Source organism: Oncorhynchus gorbuscha, linkage group LG11, assembly GCF_021184085.1.
Source record: "Oncorhynchus gorbuscha isolate QuinsamMale2020 ecotype Even-year linkage group LG11, OgorEven_v1.0, whole genome shotgun sequence".
In the NCBI taxonomy this organism is placed as follows: Eukaryota; Metazoa; Chordata; class Actinopteri; order Salmoniformes; family Salmonidae; genus Oncorhynchus; species Oncorhynchus gorbuscha.
In genome coordinates this window covers 27,979,711-27,995,188 of record NC_060183.1, presented here as the reverse complement: position 1 = coordinate 27,995,188, position 15,478 = coordinate 27,979,711, and the positions used below count along the sequence as shown (strand labels likewise).

The following is a 15,478-nucleotide window of genomic DNA, read 5'->3' as shown; positions in this document are numbered from 1 at the left end:
TTAGAAGGCCTACAAGTAACCAATGTGGTCATTTCAGCGTTTATTTCAGCGTTTTCATTTTTAGATCGCAAGCTTATTTTGAACGTATTTTTTTAGGCAATAGAATTAGGATCAAGAATACGTCATTTAATAGGACCTCTATGATGTAGGTCTGGTTGTGACGTCATGGTTTAGATATAATTTTATACTCCCATCACTGCACTAAAACTATCCAATTGTCCTTCCTGCAGGGTCAACGCCCTATGTGAGCTTATCTGAGAAGCATGAACCATCCCATACCTGTCACAATGAGAGAGACCCCAGCAGGCAGGATGAAGGTTAGGCTAGTAACATACATTTCCCACTATTTAGCCTTTTTATTATGTTGGTGAAAAAGTAAAAAGTAAGACAAAGATAGGCTATTGATATAATAAGACAAACATATTCTACTGGAGAAAAAAAACAGGTTATTGATATAACAATAATTACAACATTTTTTTATAAAAAAAATAAACATTTCCTAAATAATTCACCTATCACTTGTATTTCTAGGGCACCCAAAACCCTGTGGGTCAGGGCAGCAGAGACATAGACCCCAACAGGATAACCTCAGACTTGAAGGAAGTCCTAGATTCTCTGTGAGTATGCGTTGTTTTGTTCTTCAGAATTTTGATCAGAACAACATGAATCAGACAAGCATTATTTGCTACCAGGCCTCTACTCCTCCAATGGATCGTACAAAACATTAAGGACACCTGCTCTTTTCGTGACAGACTGACCAGGTCCTTATCAATGTCAATCCACTTCAATCAGTGTCGATGAAGTTGAGGAGACATGTTAAAGGATTTTTAAGCCTTGATCCATGGATTGTGTATGTGTGCCTTTCAGAGGGTGAATGGGCAAGACAACAATATTTAAGTGCCTTTGAACGGGGTATGGTAGTAGGTGTCAGGTACACCGGTTTGTGTCAAGAACTGCATCTCTGCTGGGGTTTTCACACTCAACAGTTTCCTGTGTGTATCAAGAATGGTCCACTACCCAAAGGACATCCAGCCAACTTGACACAACTGTGGAAAGCATTGGAGTCAACATGGGCCAGCATCAATGTTCCCTCTAAGCTGTAGCGCTGAAGAAGTATCAGCCTGCATAGAAAAGCACGAGACTGAATTTCACTCAACTTTCTGGAGTTTCTGGGGGGGACAAAATATTAGGAAGGTGTCCTCAATGTTTCGTACACTCAGTGTAAAGTGCAGTCTGTTTTATCATTCCAAATTTTTGAAACTACATCTCTTACCTCAATTTGTCTTCCTGCAATTTTCACATCCTATTTCCTCACCTCCTTGTCAATTGTATTGGAGGAGAAGGTCCAAGGTACCTCCTCTCGCACCTTCTCCTTCAAGGCGTCTTGGCAAGGAGACGAGGAGAGAGGAGGCGAGGAATCTAGGAGAGATTCATTGAGCAAGTATGCCAACAGTGCTGAGTCGGTATTATTGAATATAAAGAGGTTTTAGAATTTTAGAACTGTTTGATGACAATGTCCCTTCTTACTTACCAATGTCACACCATGGCTCTGACCAACAGGGGTGTGGGTCAGCTCAAGGACTTGGCAACCATGGTTGCAGAGGAGCCACTGTCGGATGCTCAAGTTGAAGGTGACAAAATTCACCTTGTGGCGCCAATAGTGAAAAAAGACAAACACAATCATTTCTATACTTTAAATGAGTGTCAATCGCTATGCATGCCTGTCGAAAGAATTTAAAATGAAAAGAAGGTTAGTTAATTCCAGTAGCACAAACAGAAAAATAATACAATCGGAAAAATGGTGTATTTAAGGGATCTCAAGCTTAAGTTTTGGTTATAGGACCGTCATCAGTGTACAAACCAGCCATTTTCAACCAGAAGGAGTTTGTTTTCTCCTCGGGGACAATCAAATTAATAATTTCCTATTCTATCCTATCCCATAGCTTTCCAGGCTGTCTTTAAGCTGTTTGCCACCGATAGTCATGGCTGCATCGACGTAGTGGGTCTCTCTTCCCTATTGGACACAGTAAACATGAGACTCAGCCCCGAGCAGACTGAGGCTGCCCTACATAGGGCCGACTATGACGGTGAGGTCACTCACAAGGACATACACATGCAATGTAACCCAATGCAGGATCAAGGAATGACGCTATTGGAAATTTCACAAGATGAAAACATTCCATTTGCAATTCTAACATGTTCCACTGAATGTGAAATGCCTTTATAACCTGCTTCCAATACATTTGAAACTCCAAACTAGCCTTTCAGATGTTTGTGAAATCAAAGACGGGTAGAATATGGGGTGGGTGTGAATAGTCGATTCAAGGTTTGTACTCAATTACTTATTAACAAATACTCAAAAATGTACAAATGCAGCTATTTATCAGGTACAATGTATAAGCACAGAGAACATTTCAAACTTTTAAATGTGTGTGGAATATGTCAAGTGCAGTAATTATGTTAAATTACATTTTCAGTTGTGTATCAGAACAACCACAGGCTTAATTGGAAGATCCAATAGGATAATTTTTTTGCCATCAGCCCCGTTTCACGCTAACATGCAATAACTTGATGACTCAAAATTATTTTGATGAGAGTACTCCAACACAGACGTTCTTTCAAATCCCCATCCCTAGTAGAACATATGAAAGCTATCTGTAGTTGTATTGCAAGGAACAATAATTAAAATGTGATTTGTTTCTAGGAGATGGTGAGGTAGGTTTTCAAGACTTTCTGTGTGTGATGACAGACAGTCAGAAGTTCGCCAGGTGTATAAACGGTAAAAAGCCTGTAAGAGAGAAAAGTGTGTTTCGACAGATTTTAGATGGCATGCACATGTTCACAATGACGTCATTTTTTCAAGCCAATGAAACAGGTGCCAACTGCTCCCTCTACTCCTCCTCCCTTAATCTCTCCCTTTCTATCCCTCTCCATTGTCACCCTCTGTTCTTCCCCTTTCCCTCTCTATCAAACCTCCCCCTCTCTCTCCATTCTTTCTCTTTCTCTCCCTCTCTCTCTCCCTGTAGCAGAGTCCCCTGACCCATCTCAGAGTGTGGATCAGTCAGACTCTGTATTCTACAAAGCCTTGAATCAGATGCTGAACGCGGGCCTCATTCCCAGCAGTGCCACTGGGGAGATAGTTCGGTAAAATACAAACGTTCTCTGAAAATATACACTAGCAGTACTTCTGGTCAGGCACTACATGTATGCAAGATTTTTCAAATTATTTTTTCTATATTTAAAAAAGATATACCCCCCTTTTCTCCCCGATTTCGTGATATCCAATTACGATCCAATTACTATCTTGTCTCTTCGCTGCAACTCCTCAACAGGCTCAGGAGACGCGAAGGTCGAGTCATGTGTCCTCCGAAACATGACCCACCCACCCACTTGACCCGGAAGCCAGCCGCACCAATGTGTCGGAGGAAACACGGTTGAACTGACGACCAAAGTCAGCCTGTAGGTGCCCGGCCCGCCACAAGGAGTCGCGAGTACGCGATGAGGCAAGTAAAGGCCCCTGGCCAAACCCTCCCCCAACCCATACAATGCTGGGACAGTTTTGCGCCGCCCTATTGGACTCCCAGTGACAGCCGGTTGTGACACAGCCTGGGATCTGTAGTGCCGCCTCAAGCACCGCGATATAGTGCCTTACACAGCTGCGCCCCTCGGGAGGTCCCAAGAATTGTGAGGTTTATTGTGAGAATAAATATTAGAGTAAATAATTTGAGTAAACTGTTGCTGATGACAAAATATGAAGAACAAAGCCCCAAAATAAAATGTCAGCTTAAGTTCTCGTTCTTTGAGTCTCTCTGTCTCCACCCAGGTATTACCATAAGAAGTCGCTGCGTCATGTGTTGCGGGTGGCGCCGCATCAGGACAAGAGCAGGGGTCACGTGATCACCTACTACGCCAAGGCGGCCCATCTGGTGGGCCTGCAGCCCAAGCAGCTGATGAAGTACATCAAACCCAATGGTGAGCAATGTCTGTGTAACATCTGAACAACGTACATAATTTCAGTTCCTGGTTTAATTTTGTGTATATTACTTCCCCTCCTTAGCACAGGAGGTTGGTGGCACCTGAATTGGGGAGGACAGGCTCGTGGTAATGGCTGGAGTGGAATCAGTGGAATGGTATCAACTACATCAGAACACATTATTTCCATGTGTTTGAAGCCATTCCATTTTCTTCGTTCCACCATTATTATGAGCCATCCTCCCCTCAGCAACCTCCTGTACTCCTTACCTATCTTTCAATTTTACACTGTACACTACCATTCAAAAGTTTGGGGTCACTTAGACATTTCCTTGTTTTTGAAAGAAAAGCACATTTTCTGTCCATTAAAATGACATCAAATTGATCAGAAATACAGTGAAGACATTGTTAATGTGAAGAGTTGCCTCTTCAACAGTGAAGAGGTGACTCCGGGATGCTGGCCTTCTAGGCAGAGTTGCAAATAAACATCCATATTTCATACTGGCCTATAAAAAGAAAAGATTAAGACACCGGACAGAGGAACTTTGCCTAGAAGGCCAGCATCCCAGAGTCACCTCTGTATTTCTGATCTCTTCACTGTTGACGTTGAGACTGGTGTTTTGCGGGTACTATTTAATGAAGCTGCCAGTTGAGAACTTGTGAAGTGTCTGTTTCTCAAACTAGACACTCTAATGTACTTGTCCTCTTGCTCAGTTGTGCACCGGGGCCTCCCACTCCTCTTTCTATTCTGGTTAGAGCCCGTTTGTGCTGTTCTGAGAAGGGAGTAGGACACAGCGTTTTACCAGATCTTCAGTTTCTTGGCAATTTCCCGCGTGGAATAGCTTTCATTTCCCAGAACAAGAATCGACTGACGTGTTTCAGGAGAAAGTGCTTTGTTTCTGGCCATTTTGAGCCTGTAATGAACCCACAAATGTGGATGCTCTAGATATTCAACTAGTCTAAAGAAGTCCAGTTTTATTGCTTCTTTAATCAGAACAACAGTTTTCAGCTGTGCTAACATAATTGCGACAGGGTTTTCTAATGATCAATTAGCCTTTTAAAATGATAAAGTTAGATTAGCTAACTCAACGTGCCATTGGAACATAGGAGTGATGGTTGCTGATAATGGGCCTCTAAACACCTGTGTAGATATTCCATAAAAAAATCTGTCGTTTTCCAGCTGTCTACTGTAATTCTGATCAATTTGATGATATTTCAATGGACAAAAAATGTGCTTTCCTTTCGAAAAGAAACACATTTCTAAGTGACCCTAAACCCTCTTTGGCAACATTGGATTCCTGAATTGAATTGAATCCGAGTCACTGCGTTGTGTGTGTGACTCTCTCAGCTCCCAGTACCAGCCCATATTCTAAGCGGCCCAGCCTGAATGTCAGGTCAAAGGTCATGGTGGGCAAGCGGGTGGCGACACAGGGAAGTGTCCCCTCTGCCAAGACCTGGAAGACCGTGGAGATCGAGGAGCGCATCAGACAGGTATGAGCTAAAACGACAGAGACAATTCCATTTAAATTCAGTAAATTCGGTTATTACTTTATTTTATTTATTGCGCCTTTATTTAGCCAGGCAAGTCATCAAGAATAAATCAATTATGTTTTACAATAACGACCTGAATTGAATGAAAATGCATCTGGATCACCGCTGTATTGCATGCTGTGTTGAATATTGTCAAGTATTTTTCATTGATGTAACCAAACTTTATCTAGATGTTATCTTCCCTGGCTTCTTATCTTTAATTCAGTTCTGAATCAGCAATTCATTCATTATTATCCCTATTATGAATCTAAAAATAAAAGGATAATAGCAGGGGAAGTTTAGTCTATTTTACCCAAATATGAAAAGACGGCGATATAAAAGCCGACGTGGGGGCACTCCGACGAAACTACGGCAGTGATTAAATAAACCTCCTCTACCCTCTGTTCTATTGGTGAATGTACAATGACTGGAGAACAAACTGGACGAGCTCCGTGCGAGACTATCCTATCAACGGGACCTGAGGAACTGTAATATCCTATGCTTCACGGAGTCCGTGGCTGAACGAGGACATGGTTTATGTCAATTCAACAGTTTTTTCCCTATGCACCAGCAGGACAGAACGGCAGCGTCTCGTAAACTTAAGGGCGTGTCTCTTTGTTAACAACAGCAGGCGTGCAATCTCTAATATTAAGGAAGTCTCGAGGTTCCGCTCGCCTGAGTTAGAATACCTTATGATACGCTGTGTAGACCATACCATTTACCAAGAGAGTTTTCATCTATATTTTTCGTAGCTGTCTATTTACCACCACAAACCGATGCTGGCACTAAGACCGCACTCAACGTGCTATATAGGACCATAAGCCAACAAGAAAATACTCATCCAGAGGTAGCACTCCCAGTGGCCGGTGATTTTAATGCAGGAAAACTGAAATCCGTTTTACCTCGTTTCTACCAGCATGTCACCTATGCAACTAGAATGGAAAAAAAACTCTAGATCACATTTACTCCAGATAGAGACACATACAACGCTCTCCCTCGCCCTCTATTTGGCAAATCTGACCATAACTTTATGCTCCTGATTCCTGCTTCCAAGCAAGAACAAACAGGAAGTACCAGTGACATGCTCAATTCGGAAGTGGTCCGATGAAGCGGATGCTACTCTACAGGACTGTTTTACTGGAATATGTTCTGGGATTCATCCAATGGCATTGAGGAGTTTACCACATTAGTCACCGGCTTAATTAAGTGCATTGACGACATAGTCCTCATAGAGACCGGACATACATATCCCAACAAGAAGCCATGGATTACAGTCAACATCTGCACTAAGCTAAAGGCTAGAGCTGCCAATTTCAAGAAGTGGGCCACTAACCCAGATGCTTATAAGAAATCAACCATCAAACAGGCAAAGCCAATCCTACTACACCGGTCTGATGCTTGTCAGATGTTGCAGAGCTTTCAAACTATCATGGATTACAAAGGGAAACCCAAACCCGAGCTACCCAGTGACACTAGCCTACTAAACAGGCTAAATTCCTTCTATGCTCGCTTTGAGGCAAGCAACAGTGAACCACGCATAAGAGCACCAGCTGTTCTGGACGAATGTAGAATCATGCTCTCCTTAGCCAATGTGAGTAAGACCTTTAAACAGGTTAACATTCACAAGGCCGCAGGGCCAGACGGATTAGCAGGACGCATACTAAGAGCATGCGCTAACCAGCTGGCAAGTGTCTTCATTGACATTTTCAAACTCTCCCTGACCCCGTCTGTAATACCTACATGTTTCAGCAGACCACCATAGTCCCTACGTGAGAATGCTGTTCATTGACTACAGCTCAGTGTTCAACACCAAAGTGCCCTCAAAGCTCATCACTAAGCTAAGGTCCTTGGGACTGAACACCTCCCTCTGCAACTGGATCCTGGACTTCATGACGGGCCGCCCCCAGGTGGTGAGGGTAGGCAACAACACATTCACCATGCTGGCCCTCAACACGGGGCCCTTCAGGGGTGCATGCTTAGTCCCCTCCTGTACCCCCTGTTCACCCACTACTCTGTGGCCGTGCAAGACTCCAACACCATCATTAAGTTTGCCGACGACACGATGCTGGTAGGCCTAATCACCAATGACAATGACACAGTCTATAGGGAGGAGATTGTGGGTTACTCATCTCCCTATCGCTCTCTCTCTCTCTCGCTCACTCTCGCTCGCTCACTCTCTCTCTCTCGCTCACTCTCTCCACTTCCTTCCGTCCCTCCCATAGTTATCAATCAAGTACCCAGGAAAGGAGACTAAAGACATGATCACTCCGGTCAAGATCAAGGTGGACCTGCAAGTGAAGGACAGAGAACGTCTCACCTATGACAACATCAACCAAATACGCATCAAGGTGCTCCAGCTCACACTATAACAACAGCATCACGTATTTGCCATTTTAGTCAATACCTTTGCAGTATTTCAGTTAGAAATGGCCATGTTTGAGTCTTCCCCTCTTTCCTCCTGTCTCTGCCTCCCCCTTCCATCTATTCCAAATCTTCTCAGCAAAGATGCCTCTCTCTTCTCTCTATCCCTGCCATTTTTGTGTAACAGTGTGCTATGTGCTATGTAATATGTGTGAATACAATGTAGGGCTACTGTACAAACAATATCTCTGCTTGGAAAGGTCTGGTTAAAGGGAGTTACTCTCTACTTCCCTCTCTCTCTCCTCCATCTCTGTATCCCTCTACTTCTCTTTATCACTACATATATTTATCTATCTCCCTCGCTCCCTCCCTCAATCTCCTCCCTCCGTCCCTCTCTCACCCCAGTCCAAAGAGGGCTTGAACACCTACCTGGAGACGCTGAGCCAGTATAAGCAGCGGGATTCCTGGGACTCCTGGGGCTCGCTGCAGAGCTACCACAACTCTCTGGGCCACAATGCCTTCTCTGACACATTCTCCACCTACAGCTGGAGCTGGAGTGGCTGCCGCAACATGCTGCAGCCCTGCGACCTGCTGGAAGAGAGGCACAACTTGCCTCTGCTGCCAAACCAGTATTAGGGAGCAGGGAGTATGGAAGGAGTATGGAGGGAGTATGGAGGATTTCCAATTAAAAGCAAGAAATATGTAGATTTTGCACTACATCCTATTATTTCCTATTTAATTTTTTGACCCCTCTTTTTCTCCCCAATTTCGTGATTACGATCTTGTCTCATCGCTGAAACTCCCCAATGGGCTTGATAGAGGCGAAAGTTGAGTTATGCGTTCTCTGAAACATGACTCACCAAACCGCACCTCTTAACACCCGCTCGCTTAACCCGGAAGCCAGCCGCACCAATGTGTCAGAGGAAACACTGTTCAACTGACAACCGGAAGTAGGCCTGCAGGCACCTGGCCCACCACAAGGAGTTGCTAGAGAGCGATGAGCCAAGTAAAGCCCCCGTGGTCAAACCTTCCCCTAACCCGTTACAACCGGTAATGACCCGAGGCTGTAGTGACGCCGCATCACTGCGATGCAGTGCCTTAGACCACTGTGCCGCTCGGAAGGCCACTTCATTCAAATCACATCAAATTGATTTATTCTTAGATCAGCTTGTCACGCGCTGGCCTTAGTTATCTTTGTTTTCTTTATTATTTTGGTTAGGTCAGGATGTGACATGGGGGATTTATGTGTTTGTCTTGTCTAGGGGTTTTGTATGTTTATGGGGCTGTTGCCATTCTAATTTGTAAGTCGCTCTGGATAAGAGCGTCTGCTAAATGACTTAAATGTAATATGTAAATGTAGGTAATTGTATGTCTATGGTTGCCTAGATTGGGTCTCAATTAGAGGCAGCTGTCTATCGTTGTCTCTGATTGGGAACCATATTTAGGCAGCCATATTCTTTGGGTATTTCGTGGGTGATTGTTTCCTGTGTCAGTGCCATACGGGACTGTTTTGTTTAGTTCACGTATTTGTGTTGAGGTTTTCACATTAAAAACCATGGACACCTACCACTCTGCATATTGGTCCGATCCTTGTTTCACCTCTTCAGAGGAAGAGGAGGAAATCTGCCGTGACACAGCTGATATCTCAAAGTGCTGTACAGAAACCCAGCCTAAAACCCCAAACAGCAAGCAACGCAGGTGTAGAAGCACGGTGGCTAGGAAAAACTCCCTAGAAAAGCCCAAACCTAGAGAGGAACCAGGCTATTTAAAAAATATAATTATTTAACCTTTATTTAACTAGGCAAGTCAGTTAAGAACAAATTCATATTTTCAATGACGGTCTAGGAAGAGTGGGTTAACTGCCTGTTCAGGGGCAGAATGACAGATTTGTACCTTGTCAGCTCAGGGATATGAACTTGCAACCTTTCAGTTACTAGTCCAACACTTTAACCACTAGGCTACCCTGCCGCCCCAGTCCTCTTCTGGCTGTGCCGGGTGGAGATTATAACAGAACATGGCCAAGATGTTCAAATGTTCATAAATGACCAGCATGGTCAAATAATAATAATCATGGTAGTTGTCGAGGATGCAACAGGTCAGCACCTCAGGAGTAAATGTCAGTTGGCTTTTCATAGCCGATCATTAAGAGTATCTCTACCGCTCCTGCTGTCTCTAGAGAGTTGAAAACAGCAGGTCTGGGACAGGTAGCAAGTCTGGTGAATGCAAACTTCTGACCCACTGGGAATGTGATGAAAGAAATAAAAGCTGAAATAAATCATTCTCTCTACTATTATTCTGACATTTCACATTCTTAAAATAAAGTGGTGATCCTAACTGACTTAAGACAGGGAATTTTTACTAGGATTAAATGTCAGTAATTGTGAAAAACCGAGTTTAAATATGTTTGGCTAAGGTGCATGTAAACTTCCGACTTCAACTGTACATTCGGGCAAGTAGTGTCATCCTGGCAATGGCCTAATCCAGATTTGTCTGTCGGACTGCCCGATGGAGAAGCGTGATTCATCACTCCAGAGAACGAGTTTCCACTGCTCCAGAGTCCAATGGCGGCGAGCTTAACACCACGCCAGCAGACGCTTGGCATTGTGAATGGTGATCTTAGGCTTGTGTGTGGCTGCCCGTCCATGGAAATGCATTTCATGAAGCTCCCGACAAACATGTGCTGACGTTGCTTCCAGAGGCTGTTTGGAACTAGGTAGTGAGTGTTGCAACCGAGAACAGATGATTTTTACAAGCTATGCTCTTCAGCACTAGGTGGTCCTGTTCTGTGAGCTGTTGTTGCTCCTTGATATTTCCACTTCACAATAACAGCACTTACAGTTGACCGGGGCAGCTCTAGCAGGGCGGACATTTGACAAACTGACTTGTTGGAAAGGTAGCATACTATGACGGTGCCACGTTGAAAGTCACTGAGCTCTTCAGTAACGCCATTTTACTGCAAATTTTTGTTTATGGAGATTGCATGGCTGTGTGCTCGATTTTATACACCTGTCAGCAATGGGTGTGGCTGAAATATCAGAATCCACTCATTTCAAGGGGTGTCCACATATCTTTATATATATATATACATATGGTGTATATGCCATTTAGTCAACACTTTTCTCCAAAGTGACTTACAATGTGTACATACAATAGTACTTATGACTGACTGATAAGCACTGCATCAATAGCTGACATGTATATTTCATTGTGACTACTCACTGCTTTTTGAATTGGGTGACAGCAAGATTTTAAAATCTTTTTCCATAAGTACTTTTCACAATTTGATGATTTTACATGAGCGATTACATAGCTGTGTGTGAATGTGTGTGAATGTGTGTTCATGCGTGTGAATGTGTGTGAATGTGTGTGAATGTGTGTGAATGTGTGTTCATGCGTGTGAATGTGTGTGAATGTGTGTTCATGCGTGTGCGAGTATAAGAGATCACATACCATCAGGTCCAAAATGATTGTTACCCTTGATAAAGATCAAATCAAATCAAAGTTGATTCACCTTACAGTGAAGTGCTTACTTACGGATTGGCTCTAATCAACAGTGCAAAAAAGGTATTAGGTGAACAATAGGTAAGTAAAGAAATGAAATAAAAACATCAGTAAAAAGACAGTGAAAAACATTAGCAAGGCTACATACAGACACCGGTTAGTCATGCTGATTGAGATAGTATGTGCATGTAGATATGGTTAAAGTGACTATGCATATATGATGAACAGAGAGTAGCAGTAGCGTAAAGAGGGGTTGGCGGGTGGCGGGACACAATGCAGATAGCCCGGTTAGCCAATGTGCGGGAGCACTGGTTGTTCTGGCCAATTGAGGTAGTATGTACATGTGTACATGAATGTATAGTTAAAGTGACCATGCATATATGATAAACAGAGTAGCAGCAGCGTAAAAGAGGGGTTGGGGGTAGCCATTTGACGACCTGTTCAGGACTCTTATGGCTTGGGGGTAAAAACGTTCTTTTTGTCCCAGACTTGGCACTCCGGTAACGCTTGCCATGCGGAGGTAGAGAGACAGTCTATGACTTGAGTGGATGTGGTCTTTGACAATTTTTAGTTCCTTCCTCTGACACCGCCTGGTGTAGAGGTCCTGGATGGCAGGCAGCTTAACCCCAGTGATGTACTGGGCCGTACGCACTACCCTCTGTAGTGCCTTGCGGTCGGAGGCTGAGCAATTGCCGTACCAGGCAGTGATGCAACAAGTAAGGATGATCTCGATGTTGCAGCTGTAGAACCTTTTGAGGATCTCAGGACCCATACCAACTCTTTTTAGTTTCCTGAGGGGGAATAGGCTTTGTCGTGCCCTCTTCACGACTGTCTTGGTGTGTTTGGACCATTCTAGTTTGTTGATTATGTGGACACCATGGAACCTGAAGCGCTCAACCTGCTCCACTACAGCCCTGTCGATGAGAATGGGGGCGTGCTCGGTCCTCTTTTTCCTGTAGTCCACAATCATCTGCTTAGTCATGGTTACGTTGAGGGATAGGTTGTTATTCTGCCACCACCTGGCTAGGTCCCTGACCTCCTCCCCATAGGCTGTTCCGTCGTTGTCGGTGATCACTGTTGTGTCGTCTGCAAACTTAATGATGGTGTTGGAGTCGTGCCTGGCAATGCAGTCGTGGGCGAACAGGGAATACAGGAGGGGACTGAGCACGCACCCCTGGGGGGCTCCAGTGTTGAGGATCAGCGTGGCAGCGTGGCACCACCTGGGGGCGGCCCGTCAGGAAGTCCAGGATCCAGTTGCAGAGGGTGGTGTTTAGTCCCAGGATCCTTAGCTTAGTGATGAGCTTTGAGGGTACTATGGTGTTGAACGCTGAGCTGTAGTCAATGAACAGCATTCTCACATAGGTGTTCCCTTTGTCCAGGTTGTAAAGGGCAGTGTGGAGTGCAATAGAGATTGTATCATCTGTGGATCTGTTTGGGCGGTATGCAAATTGGAGTGGGTCTAGGGTGTCTGGGATAATAGTGTTGATGTGAGCCATTACCAGCCTTTCAAAGCACTTCATGGCTACGGACAGGAGTGCTACGGGTCTGTAGTCACTTAGGCAGGTTGCCATGTAGGCAGGTTGCCTAGATGAGCAAAAAAGACTGTATAAAATAAATTAATACAATTGAATAAGGCAGTCCATAAGCGCAGACAGAGGATATCAATGTTCTGGAAAGATGCTGTATGGAGGAATAGTCGAAGATCTCACCAAATGTGTTCAGAAATCTCATAAAACATTTTAGAGAAAGGCTCAGTGCCGAGGGCGCCCGGAGTATTGATAACGAACGGGTGCCAATAATTTTGACCCCTATCTTATTTAATGCATTTTTTACCATCAAAATCTCTTTCTCTGAGCAGTTGTATTAGTATAAAATAATATATATATATATTTTATTCTTCATACAATAGGGTTCAGTATTTGTATTGTTTCTTTTATACAGTCTTTTTTGCTCATCTTTATCAAGGTTGCCATAATTTGGGACCTGACTGTACTTAACATATCTACATGTACTAATTTGCCTGACAATGGAATTCAGGCATGACACAATGACAAGATAAAAAAGTATTATTGTGGATACTGGCTCTCTCACAAGGCTAACATATCCGGTACTTCGCAAACCAAACTAGAAGAGAAGCATTTTTAGCTCTCACAGTCTTCAAATGATGGATTATCATAGGACCCTTTAACATAAACATCTTAAATCAGACCTCACAGTCCCACAATTTTTCACTGGCTCATTCCTTAAAGAATTTAAGCTTCATGTTTGGTTTGGGAGTGGTTTATGTAATGGTTGGCAACTTGTCAATGACTCATGACCTAAAATCACAAATTCCACTTCTGTCCTTCCCCAAATGTTTACTTGAAAAGGACCTGTGTCTCGAATTAAGTGGTCGTGATAAAACGAAGTCACTTCTGAAGAGGAGGGCGCTATCCTATTATCGCCTAAAGCAGGGTTTCCCAAACCTGGTCCTGGGGACCCCAAAGTTTTGTTTTGTTTTTTTGCCCTAGCACTACACCGTTGATTCAAATAATCAACTACTCATCAAGCTTTGAGCATTTCAATCAGCTGTGTAGTGTTAGGGCCAAAACCAAAACATGCACTCCTTGGGGTCCCGAGGACCAGGTTTGGGAAACTCTGGCCTTAACGTTCTGTCTTTTTCACAAATGGAACTCATCAGACAATAGTTAACTTGAGTTATAGCCTACTTTTGATAGACAAAAAGACAATGACGTACCCCCAGTGAGCATTATTGGTTGATATTTGTTTAGTCTGTCCTAGCCTGGATTTCAAAGTCCACACACTTAGATTTTTGGTCTGGTCTGGACCGGCCTAGGTTTGGCCCAAAAATGGATTTGATTTGGCCCAAGTGATATACCCCAGTGAGCACTGACTGATGCAGGACATCCATGGACATTGACTATTCCGTCCGCCATGGTCTTGATTTCAATGTCTACAGACTTAGATTTTTGATCCATCTGGAACTGTCTTTATTTAGCCCAAACATAGACTATGATCGGTTCAAATTTGGTCTGGTCCAGGCCGGCCTTGTTTTGGCCCAAACATAGACGTCTATGATCGGTTCAAATTTGGTCCCACCCTCAGCATTTGGCAAAAATTGGAGACATATGGTTTCCAGTGGAAAAGGAAGGGAGACTATGAATCGACTTCCGCTTTTGGATGTGTGAAAAGATGAAAGATATAACTTGATATATAATATTGTTTGTTTTTCTTTGAGATTAAATTCAAGTCAACAGACACCACATACCAATTTTGTTGATGTCTTCTTTGACAGAGATTCCATTAATGTTAGATAACACTTGCTATCTTGCTCTCTGAAGTTGTTTCCATCCTGAATATTAACAAGGTGACACTCCATCTTAACTCCTCCACAAGAGTCCAGAAGAGAACCTTCCCCGACATTTGACCAGAATGTGGGTAATTTAGTTTCAGGCGTTTCTTTTACCCGTGCTACGTTAGGTTAATCCAGACCTGCCAAATTTGGTCTTGTTTGGGGGCAGAGCTCATTGGAATAATACCCAGGGTGCTTTGCAAGTGTTCATTTTTATATTTACAATTTGGTCATTTAGCAGACACTTATCCAGAGCCACTTACAGTGCATACAACTAAGGTAGCTAAACAACTACATATCACAGTCATACACTCCCACAGTTTTAATTTGAAGAACCCCTAAAGGACACTCCAGGAACCTTTTTATTTTTAGAGTGGAGAAAATCAAATGTTTCTGTAACCCATACTGAGAAGTTAAAGAGTTATGTTGGTCATGTCAGAAAACTTTGAACATGTTCATTGCCAATTCTAAAGCGTTTGAAAAGGCTAAGGTAAGTGCAAGTGACAGATTGTAGCAATAATAACTGTTCTCCATTTTACTCTAATTTGATATTTTATTTGAAAATAAAATGTATGAATGTAACATAGACTTTTAAATGTACATATGTACTTACAGATGTAAGTGAAATGACGTATGGTTGAAATGTAGCCATAGAAATAACGACCAAAAAAAGACTTATTTTCAATGTTCATATATGATGATACATATGATACACTTTTCACTTAGAACTGAAAATTAACGTGACTTCAACGTTAGACAAAG

The 15,478-nt window shown here is 43.2% G+C and overlaps 1 protein-coding gene across 1 annotated transcript; it reads left to right on the top strand.

The window, feature by feature from the left end:
* The first annotated feature begins 234 nt into the window (after window positions 1–234).
* Window positions 235–8,499, top strand: LOC124047637 (EF-hand calcium-binding domain-containing protein 3-like). Its single transcript, XM_046367954.1, has 10 exons — window positions 235–317; window positions 532–617; window positions 1,561–1,631; window positions 1,944–2,087; window positions 2,705–2,779; window positions 3,027–3,144; window positions 3,824–3,972; window positions 5,321–5,463; window positions 7,725–7,850; window positions 8,269–8,499. The coding sequence occupies exons 1-10, from the start codon at window positions 264–266 to the stop codon at window positions 8,497–8,499; spliced, it is 1,197 nt and encodes a 398-aa protein (XP_046223910.1). The 5' UTR covers window positions 235–263.
* Window positions 8,500–15,478: the final 6,979 nt, after the last annotated feature.